Below are 20,108 nucleotides of genomic sequence, written 5' to 3'. Positions count from 1 at the left end.
CCCTTTAAGTATATTATTAAATACTTCTTGCAATTCTGGTGCTAATATTTCTCTCATTTCCTTATAAAATTCTGCTGAGAATCCATCCAGACCAGGAGATTTCCCTATCTTTAAACTATTTATCACTCTTTCAATCTCTTTTCTTGTTATATTGTCCTCTAATCCTCTCTGATCTGTATCTGTCAACCTTACTCCTATCTCTTCTTCAAAATCTTTCACTCCTTTTTCACCATATAAATCTTTATAAAAAATCTCAAATGCTGCTTTTATTTCCTCTGAATTCTGTGTTAGCTTTTTATCCACTCTGATACTTCTCACACTTTGCCTTTGTTTCTTATTTTTTAGAAAATTTGCTAGTCTCTTAGCTGAGTTAAGAGTATTTCTGTGGTATTCATTTTTTACCATGACCTGTTTCCTCCATAACCCCAAAGAGTCTAGATCATCTAGCTTTTTCTGTAAATCCCTAATTAACTTGTGTCTAATGGGGCAAAACTTCTGCGCTTGGTCTTTTTGCAGTTTACCTAGTTCTTGAAGCCTGCCTTCTCTGTCTGCATACCATTTTTTCTTTATCTCCTTCTCTTTCATGATACATTGTCCTCTGATCACCGCCTTAGCTGCGTCCCATAAGATATTTGTTCCCACTGTGCCTCTATTCTCTTGAAAGTATAGCTTCGTTTGTTCCATAATATGTTTTTTATCCTTATCCTTAACCATAACCATATTATTGTATCTCCATATTCTTTTGGTTTGCTTATGTGTTGTTTTGAATTCGACACTTATCGGGGCATGATCCGGTTTATTTCAAATGTGAGATCGGGACAGAACTCAGTGTACACAGCCCTTTACTCCTTAGTGGAAGGGTGGCAAAAACTGTGAGGTAAATACTTGTTAGGCAGTTGGTCTTGGAAATGGGACTTTGGTATAGCTGCTTTGATTTCCTATCCTTGGCAATTATGGCGACTTGCCTGGAGTTTTGATCTCCCAATAGAGAGCACAGAATGTTTGGCAGGCATGTGAAGGGCAGATCTGTGATAAGGGTGTGCAGGGGTCATTTTGTAGAAAAAGAGGCACCAAAGCTCATTAGCACAACTCATTTGCATATGCCACAAACCCCTGACATCACTGGAAGGTGTACTAAATTACATCAGCTCAGCATGTGCTTTAAAATGCCTCTTTTAATTTGATCCACTTAGCGAAATCTTCAAACTTAACATCTTTGATTTTGTCTTTAGACGCGGAAAAAGCTTTCGATAAGGTGGAAGTAAATTATTTAAAGACTTTACTTAATTTTATGAATTTTGGTCCATGTTTTATGAAGGCTATTTCTGCTATTTATAGTTCGCCATCCACACAAATTAATACCAACTTTTATAGATCAGATGATTTACTTTTAGGTAGGGGGACTCGTCAGGGATGCCCTTTATCCCCACTATTATTTGCCCTAACAATTGAACCTTTTGCTTACATAATTCGGAATACTTCGGAAGTTTCAGGTATCTCAACTAATGATAATAATGTATATAAAGCCAGTCTCTTCGCAGATGATATGGTATTTTATCTTAGTAACCCTCTCACGTCATTAATGTCTCTGAAAAGTAGATTAGACGAATTTTGTAAATTTTCAGGTTTTTCAATCAATTTCAATAAATCTGAAATTTACCCAATTAACATTTCTCAGGAATTGCAGGCATCTATTAAGTCAAAATTACCATTTAAATGGGTCACAACTACGTGGAGACATCTAGGTATTTTGTTTCCGTTAAATTTATCGGATTTGTATAAAGTTAATTACGAGTCAATAGGTAAAGATATGACCCAAACATTAGGAGAATGGTCAAAACTAAACTTCTCTATTTTGGAAAAAATAGACCTTATTAAATCTTTTCTTCTTCCGCGTCTTCTTTTTTTATTTCAAAACCTCCCCATTCCGGTTCCACGTAAAGATCTAGTAAATTGGCAATCTTTGTGGACTTCATTTTTATGGAATCACCGAAGACCAAGAATAGCCCTATCATTGTTAGCGAAACCTAGAAAATTGGGAGGCTTGGCCATCCCTTTGATTGACAAATACTTCCTTGCAGCACAATTAAGACATATTGTTTCTTATGCTTCCCCATATGAAACTCCAGCATGGACGCAAATTGAAAAAAATGATCTAACAGAGGCATTATTACAAGAGTTCATTTGGAACTCTAAATCGGATAGAGGGAAAACTACTCTCTCCAATCCCTTTCTTAAACATACCTTAAGTCTATGGGACCAATGGAGAAATACTCTTTCTCCTGCATCCTCGCCGTTGATGGCTTTTCTGGGACAATCATGGTTCCCCCCAGGTCAGAATATAAACAATTTTAAGGTATGGAGAGATAACAATATTTTCAAATTGTTAGACATTACTACCAACGGTAAATTGAGCACTCACAGCCAGCTAGAGCATAAGTTTAAAATTCCTATCCCCTGGTACCAGTACACCCAAGTCCATCATGCTCTGCATCAAATTATTCCTATAGTCATGGCCAACAGAGCACTTAACCCATTGGAAAAACTAATTAGCAAAGGCAGTACATCAGCAAAAGGAGTAATTTCCATTATATATACCCTATTGAATCAAGCAGCGTGGGCAAGCAAATCATCTCAACAAATTGCATGGCAGAAAGATTGTCAGATCACAATAAATATAGACCAATGGGAACAATTATGGATATCACCTTTATTTAATTCCAAATCTTATTATTTTCGGCTACAAAACTATAAAATCTTTGCAAGGTGGTATATGACTCCATATGGGCTCTTCAAAAGAAAAGTGAAAGATAATCCATCTTGCTGGAAAGGATGCGGTCAAACAGGTTCTTTCATCCACTGCTGGTGGGAGTGTATGCTTATCAAAAGCTTCTGGGAAAAAATATTAAGAAAAATAGCAGAGATAACAGGAATTACAGTTCCATTCACTCCCGATTCAGTCTTACTTAACATATGGCCAAATTCTGATTGGACGGACCTGAAAAAGGAGCTATTATCTTTGTTACTACTAGCAGGGAAAATTGTTATTGCAAGTTGTTGGAAAAAACCCATTGGGCCAAATTTTAAATCCTGGTGTAACAAAGTTTGGGATATACTAATTCAAGACAAGTTAACCATCAATATTTTGCTACAGGATAATGTCAAAGCTGGTGATTGGTTTATTGAAAAATGGAACCCTTTTCTTGAATATATAAATAACAATGAGACAATTATTGGGAAAATTCCCTCCAAATTTCTAAGTATTATGATTTATTAACTCTGCAATGGAATACCTTTAGTAATTAGGCTAGGACCTGAGAAAAAGGCAATTTTATGTTTCTTAAAGTCTCAGCCTATTTGATACGTGGCATGGGATAATAGGTTAACAGTGACATATATTTTATAGGTCACTGATTTTTGTTAAGTTTAAGGTTTATTCAGGGTGATTTTTGTTTTTTTGTGTATGTAAAGAGAAAATGATTATATATATAGGCAAATATATTTATATACATATTGTAAAAGTACTTGTTGTATACTGTTTAAAGATAAAAATATTTAATAAAAATTTAAATTGTAAAAAAAAAAAATGCCTCTTGAATTATAATTGTCATAATAAAACCTTACTCCCATCATACTTTTTGAATTACTTTCTTCTATATGGTCACAGTGGCATGAGGAAGATTTCCATTTGTTTGCTTTATATGTTTTGGTTATTTTCCCATTTTTTTGTGGGGAAAAATATTAGAAAGTTTGTCAAATCTTTTGAGTGCAGCAAAATTCTCACAGGGGGTTTGAACAATGGAGCCCAGACGCAAATATATATTTTGGGGTGGTGGTGGTAAGAAAGAGCACAATAAAATTTAGAGGTTCTGTGAGCTCCTTTCCAAAATGAGGCCTGGTTGTATGTGTCTATTATACTTGTGCAGGATTAAGAAGCCTGAAGAAGAATGTACTGGCCCTGTAGTCGAGTATTAATGTGTGGGAATGAGTGATTGAAGCTTTTCATGGCATTGAGGTAACCTGGTAATTAACATTTCAGTAAGCCTCCAGTAAAGGAAAGGGCATTTGTCTTCCCTCCAGGCTGTTGGCAATGTTACACCTGCTTTTTGAAATTGGTTAATCAGCTGAAATCATTTTTTAAAAAAACTTTCATTGGCTAAAAAATGATTCCTGATTAAGCAGCAGGGTTTTAAAAAAATATTAATGTCAGTCTTTAATAAGGTCTGCAGATGGCAAACGCTGGTTTACAAGAGGTTTTCACCCTTGCTTTCGCATACATCTCTGATAAGATTATGCCTGAATCCATCATCAAAGAAATGTACCTCTTGCTTGAAAATAATTTTTTAAAAATTTTTCTTCAAGCGATTCCTTGTCTAGAATTCATTCTCTTCAACCTTTTATGTCTTATTTAACTGGGTGACGGCCTCAGTCAGAGCTCAAGATAGGGTGAAAAGCCATACCTTAAGGCCTCACAATATGGCAAGTGAAATAATTGAAGTGAATATTAAAAATTAAAATCATGTCCACCTGACTCCTGACCAGACTCTGACTGACTGCACCACTAATCCATTGGGCAGCTGCGAGAAGGAACCAGAGGAGAGCCTGTGAGGAGAATGAAGTATTTTAATCTCATTGGGTCTTCTGTTGTAATTTGGCCTTGACTCTAGTATGACTCCATAATATACAAATTTGGCTCCTAGAAGATCCTGGAACTATTTACCTGGTAAGGTTCCTTCGTTCCCTTTCTCCCACTGGGTACTGCAGCTCACCGGCCTGTGTCCAGACTGGCTTTTCTCATCAACATCTGCATTGATCTGTCAGAAGGACTTTGCTGTTTGTCTGGCACCTGATACTCTTTCTCTCTCTCCCTCCTTTTTGCAGCCCATTGTCAATGGCTACAGAAACAAGTCCACGTTCTCCGTAAATCGCGGCCCCGACGGGAACCTGAAAACTGTGGGGCTGTATGTAGGAACTGGCAAAGGTGAATAATGAAGGGTGCGCCACAAGTCTGAAAGCTACTGCTTTTGAGCTGGTCTGCAGCCAAGTCTGTAACAGAGAATACTGTGTGTGCCTACTGAGATTCTGTAATACTTGGAAGGGCGACCTGTGATGCCTGAAACAGTGGCCTTTGAATATACTAAACAAAGAAATGTCAAGCATAATAGAAGCAGCAGCCTCTAGAGTCCTAGGGCTAATTGTGTTTCTGGGTGTTCAATTTTGCGCTCCTGTTTAGAATGACTTCCTTTAGCTCAGACTGGCATCAACCTTATCCATATGCATAGCGTTAATTTGAGAGCTGCATTTTAAGCTTTGTTAGGGCACGTTGGTGGCGAAAAGCGCCATCAAGTCACAGCAGACTTAAAGTGACCCCATGAGGGTTTCCATGGCACAAGATGAATTGAGGTAGTTTGCCACTGCATAGCAACCCTTCAGTGGTCCCTCATCCGAATACTTACCAGGGTCAACGCTTAGTTTCCAGGATCAGACAACATTGGGCTAGCTTGGGCCATCCAGGTGTTCCCTGGAGTTCCTCAGCATCTTATTGAGATTCTTCAAGTAGAAGGTGCATAATCATGGAAACACTTCCCTGGAAAAGAGCTTGGTTGCTACTTCTGATATTCTTCTGCAATGTGTGGATGAAGAGGAGTATTGTGCAGCCTGGACTTTGGCTCACACACTCATGATCAGTTGTGTACCGAGTGTGTGTCACAGGAACATGCCAGGGAAACCAACTGAGATAAGCTCCCACTGACTGAAAACCACCAATGTACCCCAGCAGCCTGTGTCCCACAGCAGGTTTAGCCACCTTTTTTGAAAAACCCACAAAAGTGGAGAGATTCTTTGTGGTTTCTTAGGCGCTTATTCCATTAACAGTAATGAAAACTGTGCGCTGTCAAGTCACAATCAACTCACAGCGACCTCAGGGGTTTTCAGGGCAAACAGAAGTGGTTTGCCATTGCCTGCCTCTGTTGTAACAACCATGAACTTCCTTGGTGGTCTCCCGTCCAAGTACTAACCTGGGCCAACTCTGCTTAGCTTCCAAGATCTGACAAGATGAGGCTATTCAGGACTATTCCATTTGGGAGTAATTTGCAAAGGTGTTTGCAAATAGTTCTAACTTTTCTGTTATTCTTGCAAAAGATGATGAGTCACATTGTGAATTGTTGTCTGGTTGCTGGAGGCTCTGGTGCCAAAAGATCCTGTTGTTTTTTCTCCCTTCTGCAGGTAGGAACATTGTCTGTGTACGGGCCAATCACTTGCTGAACATGCCTCAAGCCCACCTCCAGGTAGCCCAGGTAATGACAGAAGCATTCCGGGAAAGGACAGTCCATTTTTGTCTTTATTACAGTCTGCCTTGAGTTTCAGCAAGAAAGGAAAACAGTGAAGTAAATAAATAAATTCAGAATGCAGACCAAACTGTGCTGTTGTAAGATTGTTGGAGACTCTGCTCTGTTTGGCCCCACCTCCCAAGGAGAGTGGATGGTCACTGGAGACAGAGTCTTCTCTGTTGTGGCACCTTGACTATGGAAGTCTTTTCCCACAGTTGAATATTCAATTCCATTTAAAGACACTTTTTCCTGCCCAGACTTTTTGCTAGTTTTCTGTTAGACCTTTAAAATGCCTGTTGCTGTTGCTATGGCCTTTTTATCCTTCTAAGCTGTCTAAGATGTTTTAGCATTGTCTTGGTTTCTACTGGCTGTTTTTAAATTGTTTCAATGCTGGTCTTATATGTGACTTTAGTGGTTGCCCTTTTTTAAAGTGTTGCTTCTGTCTGCATATTTCTTTGATGGTGACTTGAGTCATAGTGGTCTGGACTTTGGTTATCTTGTTGTTACTTAGAACTTATACTATAAAATATTTGTAAGAAAGAAAATTATGGCTGAAATTTTACTGAGGGTATCATTATAACTTAATTTTAAACCCCCTCCCCATGACTGACCTACTGCAGTGCATTGTTCATAGGGCTGTCTTTGAAGTCTATTGGAAATTAGTACACACTTCGGTGATTGGGTTGACAAATCCCTGTCAGCAAATAAAGTGCATTTTACCAGTCTTATTAGCTTGCTGTTTACTATGGAGTGCCCTTCTAAGTGCTGGTTTTAACCTTTGGACACTCTGATGAGTTTTTAGAGTAGATGAACCACCACCAGCTGGCTCATGCATCTTGAGGTTTTTGCAGGGGTGGTAATCTGAGAAGAGGGCACCCTGCATGCCAGACACCTTCCACAAACACAACTGTGTGGTGCCAAGTTGAGACATGTTCATTCTTCCAGAATAGGGTTGTCAGGTCTGACTCTAAAAATATCTGGGGACTTTGAGGGTGGAGCCAGGAGCAAGGGTGTGACAAGCACAATTGAACTCCAAAGAACGTTCTGGCCATCACATTTGAAGCGACTGCGTGCCTTTCAAATGCCTTCAGTTTGGAAATAATGAAGGATTGGGGCACCTTCTTTTGGGACTCAAAAGAATTAGACCCCCTGGTCCAATCTTTTTGAAACTTGAGGGTGTTTTGAGGAGAGGCACTGGATGCTATGCTGAAAATTTGGTGCCAATTTCTACCTCAAAAAACAGCCCCCCTGGTGCCCCAAATACCCACAATCAATTCTCCATTATACCCTGTGGAAATCAGTCTCCATAGGATATAATGGAGTGCCCAGAAGACACTTCCCTCCCCCACCCTGCCTTCTAATAACCCTAAGGTGGGGGAAGGGCCTCCAAACTGGGGGATCCCCTGCCCCCAACTAGGAATTGGGAACCGTATCCCAGAAACTGACAATTGACATGTTTGTTTTTAACTGTTTAGCACTCTTGTTTGCTACAGCAACCTAACAACGGCTGGAATAGTGTTTCTATATTGGCAAGTTTATTTGAGTGTGTGTATTTATAGGCTTTAATTTTTAGTTTTATAATATTGATGTTATTTCTCTTCCCCTTTCCTGGATTTGGCACAGATAGTAGTGAAGAAACAGCACAGGTGATAGCACTGATTCAGCCTTATTTTTAATATAGTGCTATGAAGAATTTCTCCATCAGTCCTCTCTGGATCCTTGCATTCAGTTTCACACGGGTGGACACTGGCGTGAGCTCATCATACGCAGTAATCGGAAAGGAGACACAATGGCTATCGTTACCTTCCACCCCCAGCAGTTAAACCCTGTGAGTAGTCTTTAGGATTGAGGGATTGTAGATGAGGAATTGGGGCAGGAGTGATATGCAGTCATGGGACTGTGTTTGACTGCTGTGGTGCTTTGGCGGCAGCGTCTGCATGAGAAGCCATGTAGCCCTTTCAGAATTCCAATCCAAACAGGATAGATCCAAATAGGCAGCCGTGTTGGTCTGAGGTAGTAGAACAAAATAGGAGTCAATTGCACCTTTACGACCAACTTAGTTTTATTCAGAACGTAAGAAGTGTGCATGCACACGAAAGCTTACGTTCTGAATAAAACTAAGTTGGTCGTAAAGGTGCAATTGACTCCTATTTTGTTCTAATCCAAACCAGAGTTTGCTTTTACCTTACTGTGGACAAAGTACTTGTATGTGCAAAGGCCAGTTATGCTAAAGGAAGGCATAAAGAGACAATTCACCTTACCAGCTGTGGCCAGTTATCCTGATACTTACCCATCTGGCTTGTGACTCTTCTTTGGTCTTTAGAACATAAGAAGATCCCTGCTGGACCAGAATAGAGATTGATCAAGTCCAGCATCCTGTATGACAGTGGTCAAGCAGCTGCCGTGGAAGCAAAAAGGGCATAGAGGCCAAGGCCTACCTCTGGTACTACCTTAATGCACTGGGTGGCCAAATCTGTTTAATGTAAGAGCCACACAGAATAAACATCAGATGTTTGAGAGCAGGAAGGAAGGAAGGAAACTAGATGAGGAGGGATGGAGAAGTAGAAAGAAAGCAACTTTAATTTTAAATGTATTCTCCAAGCTGCTGCCTGGCTTGGCTTGGAGAAATGATTTAAAGAGGAAAAATGCCTTCTCCAAGCCAGCTGATGGGTGATTGGGACTTCAAGAGCCACACAATATGTGTGAAAGAGCCACATGTGGCTCTTGAACCGCAGTTTGGCCACCTCTGTTATAGCACTTGGATTCAGATGTTTGGTACCTCAGGAAGAGAAGCATCCCTTTAGTTATCCTGGCTAGTAACCTACCTCATCCCTTTTTCAAGTCTCTTATGCCAGTGGCTATTTCTGTGTCCAGCATTACTTCCTTTTGTGTGTTCTGAATCTATTGCTAATCAACTTCATTGGGGGCCCCCAAGTTCATGTATTATGGGAAAGGAGAAGTTCTCCCTAGTATCCACGTTCTCTGTCCCTTGCACAATTTTATCAACCTCTGCCAATCTTGCCATCCCTGTCTTTTCTCCAGCTTTTAGCATTTCCTTATGGGGAAGGTGCTCCCTTAACCATTGTGGTTTCTCTCTTTCTCCGCCTGCACAAGCCTGCAAAAAAAAAAAAAGATTGTTGCAGTAAAAACTAGACTTCTCCTGGTCTATATGAATGTGCAGTGCTGAGACAGATTGAAAACAAAAATTGGGGAAATGCCTCCCAGATCCCTGATAGAACGTTTGTCTAATAATAGCAATGTTTTCCTGACTCTCTTGAATTTTTTTGCTCATATACCAGGAGGAACTCAGCCTTCAGAAAGAATTGGTCAGGGATTTTTTCATTCATGGACCTGGAGCAGTCTGTGGCCTGGCTTCCCTTTATTTCCAGGAAAGGTAAATGCTTCTGCCTTGGAAAGCATTGTGAAGTATGAGCATGAAAAGCAAGTGAAACGTGAGGGAAGAAGAAATAATCCCAGAGCTGCCTTCGATTTTTGCACTGTCTGCAACCTGACACAGCAGCTCCATATTTATGCTCTCGTTCAAATGATGTGTTTGGATTTAAGCTTGTTTAGTCCTGTGGGAATAAAGGGATTTGCATCTTAATCATAAAAATACATATTTGGGATGAAGTCCCTCTAACTGCAAACTTGTTTCAATGCAAGCAGCATAAGCTATGGCCCAAGTCGCCTCAGCAAGGCTCTCAGTCATGCTGAGTGAGTCAGCACCTGGATTCCACACACACAAAGCTGCCAGTTTAGAAATGGAAGCAAAATCTGTAGCAGTAAAAGTTTTGGTCAGGCCAAATCAGAAAGGAGGAGGTTGAGGCTGTGGCCCACTGTCACACCTTTAGTTAGCCAGTAAGGTGTAGTGGTTAAGAGCGGCATACTTCTAGTTTGGAGAACTGGGTTAGATTCCCCATTCCTCTACATGAAGGTGACATTGAGCCAGTCACAGTTCTTTCAGCCCTACCAACCTAACAAGGTGCCTGTTGTGGGGAGAGGAAGGGAAGGCAACTGTAAGCCACTTTGAGACTTCTTAAGGTAGGGGAAAGCAGGGTATAGAAACCAACTCCTCTTCTTGGTTCTTGATGTGGCCATTCATAAAAACTAGTGATTGATCAGGCCTCACTGTCATGTGGTTTTTTCTCTAATCATCCTGCAGTAGTAATATGTCCCATCCAGGGCTTTTTTAGTAGAAAAAGCCCGGCAAAACTCATTTGCATATTAGGCCACACCCACTGATGTCAGCATTGACCACACAGGGCTTTTTGAAAAGGCCCAGCAGGAACTCATTAGCATGTTAGGCCATTCCCCCTGGCACCATGCCAGCCGGAACTGTGTTCCTGTGTTTTCCTGCTCAAAAAAAGCCCTGGTCCCATCCAAACAGAATAGAAGGGAAAGGGGCATGCCCTCTGTGTGGCTAGCATAAAGAGTAGATGGGCTGCTTTAGCCCATTCCCCTCCTTTCAAGTTTGGATAATATCTGTTCTTGACCACTTGTGAAAGGATGTACAGAAGGAAAGCTACACAGAAGCTGGAACTGGCTCTTCTGTGGACAAAAGCTGGAGATGCGCCTTCTTTATTTCACCTCACATCCGGGTGTGGTGGTGGGGAGGGTGAGCAAAAGGACTGGTGGCACTGTTAGCAACATGAGGTGGGCATGGTAATGGAGGAAGCATTATTTTCCCATTGTCCTCAGTGATAACACAGGCATTAACCAGTCATGCTGTATTGTAGGCTGTGCTTTAAAAAGCAGCAGTCATGCTAGCTGGGGAGAGGAGATGAACATTTTCCAGCAACCATATTTTGAGTCAAGCAATAACCGCACACTTTCAAACTTTCCTCTGGATCCATGGGAACTAGGAGCTTGTTGAGAACAAACAAACCAGCAAGAGAGCTGAGATTCTTGGGTGGCTGAATTTTACATCCAGTACAAAATCTGTGCTTGAGTGGTAATGTTTAGCCTTGGTTTAATGTTTCCTTCTCTTCTGTTTCCTTGAAGCACCATGACTCGCTGCTCCCACCAGCAGTCCCCCTACCAGCTCCTCTATGGAGAGCCCCATATTTTTGAAGAGTTGCTGGGCCTGAAGTTCCGCATCTCCCCGGATGCCTTCTTTCAAGTCAGTACAGCTGGAGCAGAGGTTCTGTACCAGACCATTGGGGAAATGAGCAGAGTTCATAAGGACACCATTCTGCTGGATATCTGCTGTGGAACTGGTACATATTGGCATGCCAGTGGCATAATCTTGTGGCTTAATAGGAGTCTAGATTGAGTCAATGGGTCTAGGTTTCCCCTGTGAATTCTCCTTTTGTTAGTAGCCCTCAATGCCTACAGGAGCCCCGGGGCCAGAGTAATAAGCTGCAGTACTGCAGTCTAAGTTCTGCTCATGACCTGAGTTCAATCCCAGCAGAATCTGGGTTCAGGTAGCTGGCTCAAAGTTGACTCAGCCTTCCAGCCTTCCGAGGTTGGTGAAATGAGTACCCAGCTTGCTGGAGGAAAAGTGAGATGATGGGGAAGACAATGACAAACCACCCCGTAAAAAGTCTGCCATGAAAACGTCATGATGTGACATCACCCCAGAGCTGGAAACAACTGGTTTCCAGGGGACTACCTTTACCTCAATGCCTACAATCATTGCTCCATCTTTTTGTAGGTGCAATTGGTCTCTCTCTGGCTGACCGAGTCTCCAAAGTCATTGGTGTTGAATTGGTGGACCAGGCGGTAGAAGATGCCAGGTGGAATGCGGCATTTAATGGTGCGAGTTTCATACCTTTGACTGAGTGGCTGTATATAGAATAGAAGTTGCATCCCTGCAGAAAGGAGAGTATCTTAGCTAGAAGGTCCTGCTAGAATAGCTACAGCTTTTCCCATTTCAGATGCTGACTAGTGTCACGGGCTGGGGCCGGGTCAGGCAAAGTCCAGGGGCAGTCCAAGGTCTGTAGCCGGTGAGCAAAGAGGGTCCAAGGCGCCAAAACCAAATCACAGTCCAGGTATCGCAGGTCAGAGGTTCAGAAGCCAAAGTCAGGGGGTCCAGAAGTCAAAGCCAAAGTCAGGGGGTCCAGAAGCCAAAGTCAAAAGCCGAAGTGGAGGCTAGAACGTCAGGTAAGTGACTAGTTGCTTCCACAAAGCCTCCTCCCAAAGCCCACAGCTATATAGCCCTCTGCTGTCTGTTGCCCATTTGGGCTAATTGCTGGCTCAGAGAGGCAGCCAGGATCCTGCTGAGACTCAAGCATCCTCACTCCTAGAAGGGCCAGAATCCTTTCAAAACTCAGGGCTCAGGGAGCGTCTTGCTCGTGAGCATGCCGCCCTCCTCCGATCCCTGAGGTCCTGACGAAGGCGGTCACGCACACAAGCCACCCGAGAGGGCGAGGCAGGGGGACTTGGATCTTCTCCAGCAGGAGGCAGGGGCACTGGTGCAGGTGGCAGGGGCACAGTTTCTTCTGCAGGCTCAGCTTCTTCTGCAGGGTCCCCAGTACCCATGACAACTAGGCCTATTATCCACAAACACACAGGAGAAGACAACCAATCCCGAGAGTGGAGTGTTAAAATGTAGCTGATAAGCGTGATTGCACCATCTATATTAATTATAGCCAATGTTGAACATTTAGCGACAATATTAAAATGTAATGCATATAATATGCATTGGATGCTGGCTTTTTTTATAGTAGTGTGATTACATTTATTAGGGGCTGTTTATAGACCCCCCCCCCACTTCTTTTTTTTAGGCATGAGATCCACCCAGTGCAACTGCTGTGATCACCAATTACAGTTTGCATGAGAATTTATTGTAGAATGAAGATGGGCTTCATTTGGTCTTCTTTATCCATGACAGTCCTGCTACTACAGAGAGCAGGATTTCCTTATTTCTCTGTCCTCATACAAAGTGTATTATATTGGGAACCGATGTAAATCTTAAAATTATACAATTTGGCTATGGGGGCGGTGTTCGTGGGTTTATTTCTGAGCTTTGCACTTTGTTTGCTGATCAGAGTTGCACAATGAGAGCCAATGCTTATTGGTAAGCGTTATTGTCTTCGAGACAACAGTTCTCAGCATCCGATCTTTCAGATTCAGCTCAACTGGAGGGCAGTTTTTTATGTGCCATGTGACGCTTTCATTGGCCAACCACTCTCTTTGCACAGGTGTCTCCAACTGTGAATTCCACAGCGGGAAAGCAGAGGTTGTGTTGCCCCAGTTGCTGATGTCCTGGCCAGAGACCCGACCTCTCACTGCCGTGGTGAACCCATCCCGAGCTGGGCTCCGTAAGGCAATCCTTTCTTCTCAGATCAAATCTGGTGCAAAATTGCAGAGTATCTTTAGGACCGAGAGGGTTTTTTCCCCCCTCTGTGTGAGTTTGATGTGGCTGCAGTTGGTTCTCAGGTTTGGGCTCAGTTGAAAATTCCTCTGGAGCTGTCTAGACTGGAATTTCAGCAATGTAGGCTAAAAATATCAATATATGTGCTGTTTTGGGATTGATCAGCCAGTCCCCAAAGGCAATAGATCTGGAGTTTCTCCATGCATCTTCCTGTTATTCTGAGGTTCAAAAAGATAGTTCGAAAAATGTTCAAAACATGCTGTGTGATACCTTGGAGAAAAATTCATTTGCTGCGGGCAGTACAAGTTTTCATAGGCAACAGCCTACTTCCCTGGATGTAGGATGCAAGCCTGGAACTCAGCAAACATTAGTGGCCTGGAAGCAAACTGGATTTAATAATTCTGTGTGATTCTACTTAGCATTTATGTAGCACTTCAGAGTGTCCCCCAAGCACTTCAGCTACATTCTTAGCAATCATGTAAGGACAGCTGTGCTGGGTTGAGGCTGAGACAATAATGGTTCCTCTAAGGCCCACCTATAGGAATGCCAATTTCTAGGTGGAACCTGGAGTGTTGTTCCATATTTACAACCAGTGTTCCCTCTAAGCTGAGTTTACATGAGCTAGCTCACAGATTTTTAGCTTCCAGCTCACACATTTTTGTCTCAGCTCAGGAAAAATGGCCCCAGAACAATCTAATTTATGCAGTGGCTCACAACTTTAATGTTTCTAGCTCACAGCTTTAATACCATTAGCTCTCAAAGTAGATTTTTTTGCTCACAAGACTCTGCAGCTTAGAGGGAAGATTGCTTACAAACAACGTTCCCTTTAAGCTGTGCAGTCCTGTGAGCAAAAATTCTACTTTGTGAGCTACTGGCATTAAAGTTGTGAGCTACTGACATTAAAGTTTTGAGCTACTGCATAAATTAGTTTGCTTTAGAGCCATTTTTCCTGAACTGAGACAAAAATAAGGGAGCTGGAGGCTAAAAAATTGTGAGCTAGCTCACACTGGCTCAGCTTAGAGGGAACGCTGCTAACAACTGATCTTCAGACCACCACTGCAGGTGGGTGGGAGAAGGAGGGAGGTTAGAAACTGCCACTCTTCTCCCTGTCGCTCCCTGTCAAGCAGCAGGGAGGAGGGCCAGGCATATGTCCAGAAGGAGAACTAAATTAGTGGGATGCCATTCTGGGTTTTAGAGTTTATTGGTTTTATTTAACTTTCTGAAATGTTTTATTTGGAATTTTGATTGTATATTGCAGGGGTGGCCAACGGTAGCTCTCCAGATTTTTTTTTGCCTACAACTCCCATCAGCCCCAGCCATTGGCCATGCTGGCTGGGGCTGATGGGAGTTGTAGGCAAAAAACATCCGGAGAGCTACTGTTGGCCACCCCTGGTATTTTGTTTTATCTGTTGTACATCACCCAGAGCTTGGCCTTGGGCAAGATGGATAATCAAACAAATAATGATGATTATGATTATGATTATGATGATGGCAGAGCAGCAAGGAAGGAGAAAGGCAGGCAGAGCAGGGAGGAGAGGGCAGGTGAGATATCCCCTCCCCTGTGAGCTTAGCAAATTCCAGGGGAAGAAGACCACAGATTTATACCCTGCCCTTCTCTCTGAATCAGAGTCTCAGAGCGACTTACAATCTCCTTTATCTTCTTCCCCCACAACAAATACCGTGCAAGGGGGGTGGGTCTGAGAGAGCTCTCACAGCAGCTGCCCTTTTAAGGACAACTCTTGCAAGAGCTATGACTGACCCAATGCCATTCCAGCAGCTGCAAGAGGAGGAGTGGGGAATCAAACCCGATTCTCCCAGATAAGAGTCTGCACACTTAACCACTACACCAAACTGGCTCTCAGTGGGATCCTGGGAGTAAACAGGTGAATGGGAGAACAGAGAGAGGATGGGATCCCTCTCACGAGTCTGGCAAATCCCCCACTCTTCATGTGGCTAATTTTGACCCTGTGTGGATCACAAAACCCAGAGAATGGGGCCAGGAACAGATATGGGGTAGTTCTCTATAGACCTGGGGTGTGGGAGGGACAACCCCTGGTTACAGAAAAATACAAAAAAAAGTTTAAAATATAACTTTTTCGGAAATTTCCAAGATCTTGCTGGAACCCAGCATTGCAAGAAGTCAGCCACCTTTTTAGAAAGCGGAGGAGCAGCCATTATAACATTGTGTGAGCTAGGCCGGCGAGAACAGAGGAGGAGCTGGGTGGGTGAGGAAGAGCAGGAGCTGCCAGCATCACCACTCTGCTGCCGGTGGGTGATGGGGAGTGGCAGCCATCACCGCCACCCTCTGTGTGAGCCAGGCAGGTGGAGGTCCTGCACATGGGAGGGAGGGAGATGCAGGAGCCTCCTGCTGCCATCGCAGCACCTGTGTGAGTCAGGCAGGTGAAGGCAGTAGCACCACAGGTAGGTGGGTTGGCAGGTGAGTGGCAGAGCAGGAGGTTAGGATTCCCCTGCAGATCTTAGGATTCCCCTGCAGGGTAAATGTCTCGAGATGTGTGAGTCTGATTCCTTAACCTTCCTTTTCCAGATCACCGCGTGGTGCGAGCCATTCGAAACTGCGAGGCCATCCGAAGACTGGTGTATGTTTCTTGCAAGCCTGAAGGAGAAGCCATGAGAAATTTCCTTGAGTGAGACACTTGGATTCTGTCTTTCTGTACCTGCAGGGACATATATATGAACATATGAAGCTGCCTTATACTGAATCAGACCTTTGGTCCATCAAAGTCAGTATTGTCTTCTCAGACTGGCAGCGGCTCTCCAGGCTCTCAAGCTGAGGTTTTTCACACCTATTTGCCTGGACCCTTTTTTGGAGATGCCAGGGATTGAACCTGGGACCTTCTGCTTCCCAAGCAGATGCTCTACCACTGAGCCACCGTCCTTCCCCTAAATATGCTAATGCTTACTGGGAGATCACTCAGCAAATTGATGGAATACACTTAGGGTGTTTTTTTACTGACAAATAGCTTACAACAATAGCAAGAAATACAGTTTAGATTTTAAAAAGTAAACCAGCTGTACCTTGGGTTGTGTTTTGGGCTGGTTCTGATAGCTTGTCCAAGGCCACAAGGCGCAGTGGAAGAGTCAGGAGCTCAAACAGTAAGGAAAAACAAAATCACAGCTCTGATATTCCTCCCTATCTTCCCTTCCAGAATGGGCTGTCGATGCATGCATACATCCCTCCTTTCCCAAGTGCAATTTCCTTAGGGTCCAACTAGGAGGTGCTCTTCATACATTCCAGGGAGCTGCACAGGTAGCCCATCGATACATGTGCAGTACCTCACTAAGGCAAAGGACACCTCCCCAAGGCCACTCAATGTCAGGAAAATGGTGCACAGTGAAGGCTGAAGCCCTTTCTTCACTTACACCATGGTGCCCATCCTAGTTGGGGTCTTGCATGCATGGGGAATTACTTCCCAGTAGCTTGGCTTGAGGCTGATCTGAAAGGTGGATCTGAGAACCCAGACCCAATCTTTGAAAAACTATCTGATCAAGTTTGGCCTTCAGTGTGTACTCAGCTATGCCAAATTTCCCACAGTGTTCTGTTGGGGATTTTTGTTGTTGTTGCTTGTTTTGATGGGCAGAGTTTCTTCCACAGCAGGTCTAAAATGATGAAAAATGTCTGCAATTGTCATTAAGACCCTGCTTCTCCCTGTTTAAGCTGTAGCACTGAAAAAATAGTCTCTCTATATTTACCCAGTTAAATAAATACAATTAAATAAAGTATAATACAAACAAACAAACAAACAAACAAAGGATGAGGTTGAATAAGGTCTAAGTGCTGGAGGATGTAGTGATAGCCAGAGGAATAAACAGCTTTCAAAGACTAGTAGCCATGGCAACTGAAGGGAACTGCCACATTCAGAAGCACTAGACCTCTGAATCTCAGAGCCAGGAGGCAACATTAGGGGAAGGCCTCAAATTCTGTGCCTTGTTGTTGGCCCTCCAGAGGAACTGTTTGGCCACTGTGTGAGACAGGATGCTGGAGTAGATGGGCCATTAATCTGATCCAGCAGGGCTCTTCTTACGTTCTTATTAAGAGTTAAAGCCAAACAAAATCCTGTGAATTTAGGGGGAGGTTATTTGTGAGTTTCCTGCATTGTGCAGGGGGTTGGACTAGATGACACTGGAGGGCCCCTTCCAGCTCTATGATTCTATAAAACAACAAAGTCTGTCACTTGCTGGTGGAAGACAACGATAGAGGAAGACAGACAATCTCAAGGAATTCCAAAGTTTTGATGCCACTACCAAGGTGTTGTTTTTCAGGCTGCCACCTTTGTACCACCTTTCCCTCACAGATCCTCCACACTGAACTTTCTCAGTCAACACGATATCCCATCTGTTATATGTTTTAAATCCAGAATAGCCAGTAAAATAGTAAATATTCTTTACCTGTGGCAGGAGTCGTTACACTTTTAAGACCAACAAAGTTTTATTCAGAATATAAGCTTTCGTGTGCTAAAAGCACACTTCTTCAGACGAGGGAATGTGTGCTTTTAGCACACGAAAGCTTACGTTCTGAATAAAACTTCGTTGGTCTTAAAGGTGATACTTGACTCCTGCTTTATTCAACTGCTTCAGACAAACACGGCTGCCCACCTGGATTTAACTGTGCATCACCCTAATTAGCATCACCCTAATTAAATAAAGGTATTAAAAGGAGAAATTTGTCATGCCATATATTGTACAGTACTTTCCAGGGCCTTGTGACAATCCAGTCTTGTCTTCTTCACAATGGGAAGTGAGTGTGAGGGGAACTGCCAGAGATTGTTCTGGGACTTCACCTCTCTCATGTATAAATCTGGTACCAATTCTGGAGCAGTAGGAGCATTAATCTATCACAACACAAACAAGGTAGAGTCTTTTGGGACTCTGAAAGACAACAGATTTATGTGCCATAAGCTTCTGTGGATCAGGAAATTCTATATTGCAATAAGTCCTTAAGATGCCTCAGGATTCCTTATTTTTACCGTCTGCCGATTGTCACATTGGTTCTCAGTGGTACAGCTGTGCCTTAGAAGACGGGTGTAGTGCAACGCTTCGAATATCAGACTAGACTTGGGAAATGCTGTTTCAAATGCCCATACACTGGGTGAACTTGGACTCGTCACTCTCTTTCAACATAACCTCCCTTACAGAGTGGTTGTTGTGAAGATAAAATGAGAAAATGACAACTACCTTCAGCTCCTTGGCGAAAAGGAAGGATAGAAATATGATGAATATATTTATTTACTTTGTTTATCCCTTACTTGTTTTGCCAGTGTAGACCCAACATGGCTTATTACAACATTCTCCATTTTATCCACACAACAGACCTGTGAGATAGGTTATGTTGAGAGAGGGGGGCTGATGAGCTCAAAAGATTGTACAATATTTTTGCATCAGTTTGTTTTGTCCTAGTAAAATGGATTTAATTCTTGTCCAAGGTCATCCTGAAAGGTTCCAGGGCAGATTAGGGATTTAAACCTGGCTCTCCCAGATCCCAATCTGAAAGTAACCACTATGCCATGCTGGCTGTCATATATAGTAAGCACTATGCCATGCTGGCTGTCATATATAGCTGTAAAGTATTACAAAAATGGATAGCACCAGGGCTTTTTTTAAGCAGGAATGCACAGGAACATAGTTCCGACTGGCTTGGTATCAGGGGGTGTGATCTAATATTCAAATAAGTTTCTGCTGGGCTTTCCCTACCAAAAAAGCCCTGGATATCACAACATCTGTTTCTGTGTTATATTGGTATCAAGTGTCTCCTTTATTGTCTGCATAGGTTTTGCTGCCCACCGGATACTGGGAAGAAGCTGAAGGGGGAGGCCTTTGCTCCTGTCTTGGCTGTTCCAGTAGATCTCTTTCCTCACACGTCTCATTGTGAGCTGCTCCTGCTTTTGGCCCGTTGATTGCCCTCCCAGCATTCCCGGAACAGCTGGAGAGAAAAAGCTGCATTTGCTAATGAAATTGCTATGACAGTTATTGAACCTCAGCCGTTATTGTTATTTTTATTTTTACAAAAAGTGGATGGAGAATAAAATATGCTATTTGTGCTGTAACATTTCCACCTGCATGATTCTCATGTCTCTTCTCCAGATGCTGTCAGAGTTTCCAGCGTGAATAATCAGGAGGAAATTTGTTTGCCTGCTTCGCCTAGACACTCATTCCTGTCCGTTTCACAGGGTTGATCTTGCTTCTGCCACTTGGACATGTCTGTGCTACTCAGCCGTGCTTTTCCTATTGTCAGCTCCCTTCCGGCGCAAACTGCTTAGATGATGATCTACAGATGAAGCCATTCCACACCTGATTGGTCCTTTTGGACCAATGTAAGCATTCCACTTGTCAAATCAAAACGCCTCAAGCCCTGATATGCAAATCAAATAAGCCAGCACGTGGTTATTAGAATCATCCAGATCTGATGGATAAGCCAGAGTGCATTCTGCATCTGATCCAAAGATATT

At 43.0% G+C, this 20,108-nt stretch overlaps 1 protein-coding gene across 2 annotated transcripts in view; it reads left to right on the top strand.

The window, feature by feature from the left end:
* Window positions 1-19,706, top strand: part of TRMT2B (tRNA methyltransferase 2 homolog B) — a 28,351-nt gene extending 8,645 nt beyond the window's left edge. For both annotated transcript variants that reach the window (XM_060250006.1, XM_060250007.1), the window contains 9 exons: window positions 4,882-4,981; window positions 6,226-6,296; window positions 8,011-8,157; window positions 9,629-9,723; window positions 11,331-11,545; window positions 11,983-12,084; window positions 13,472-13,591; window positions 16,190-16,289; window positions 19,430-19,706. In XM_060250006.1, the coding sequence (XP_060105989.1) occupies window positions 4,882-4,981; window positions 6,226-6,296; window positions 8,011-8,157; window positions 9,629-9,723; window positions 11,331-11,545; window positions 11,983-12,084; window positions 13,472-13,591; window positions 16,190-16,289; window positions 19,430-19,556 (1,077 nt within the window). In that variant the 3' untranslated portion in view covers window positions 19,557-19,706. The remainder of the gene's footprint in view (window positions 1-4,881; window positions 4,982-6,225; window positions 6,297-8,010; window positions 8,158-9,628; window positions 9,724-11,330; window positions 11,546-11,982; window positions 12,085-13,471; window positions 13,592-16,189; window positions 16,290-19,429) is intronic.
* Window positions 19,707-20,108: the final 402 nt, after the last annotated feature.

Source organism: Heteronotia binoei, chromosome 11 (assembly GCF_032191835.1).
Source record: "Heteronotia binoei isolate CCM8104 ecotype False Entrance Well chromosome 11, APGP_CSIRO_Hbin_v1, whole genome shotgun sequence".
Classification (NCBI taxonomy): Eukaryota; Metazoa; Chordata; class Lepidosauria; order Squamata; family Gekkonidae; genus Heteronotia; species Heteronotia binoei.
This window is presented reverse-complemented; position numbering and strand designations above follow the sequence as displayed.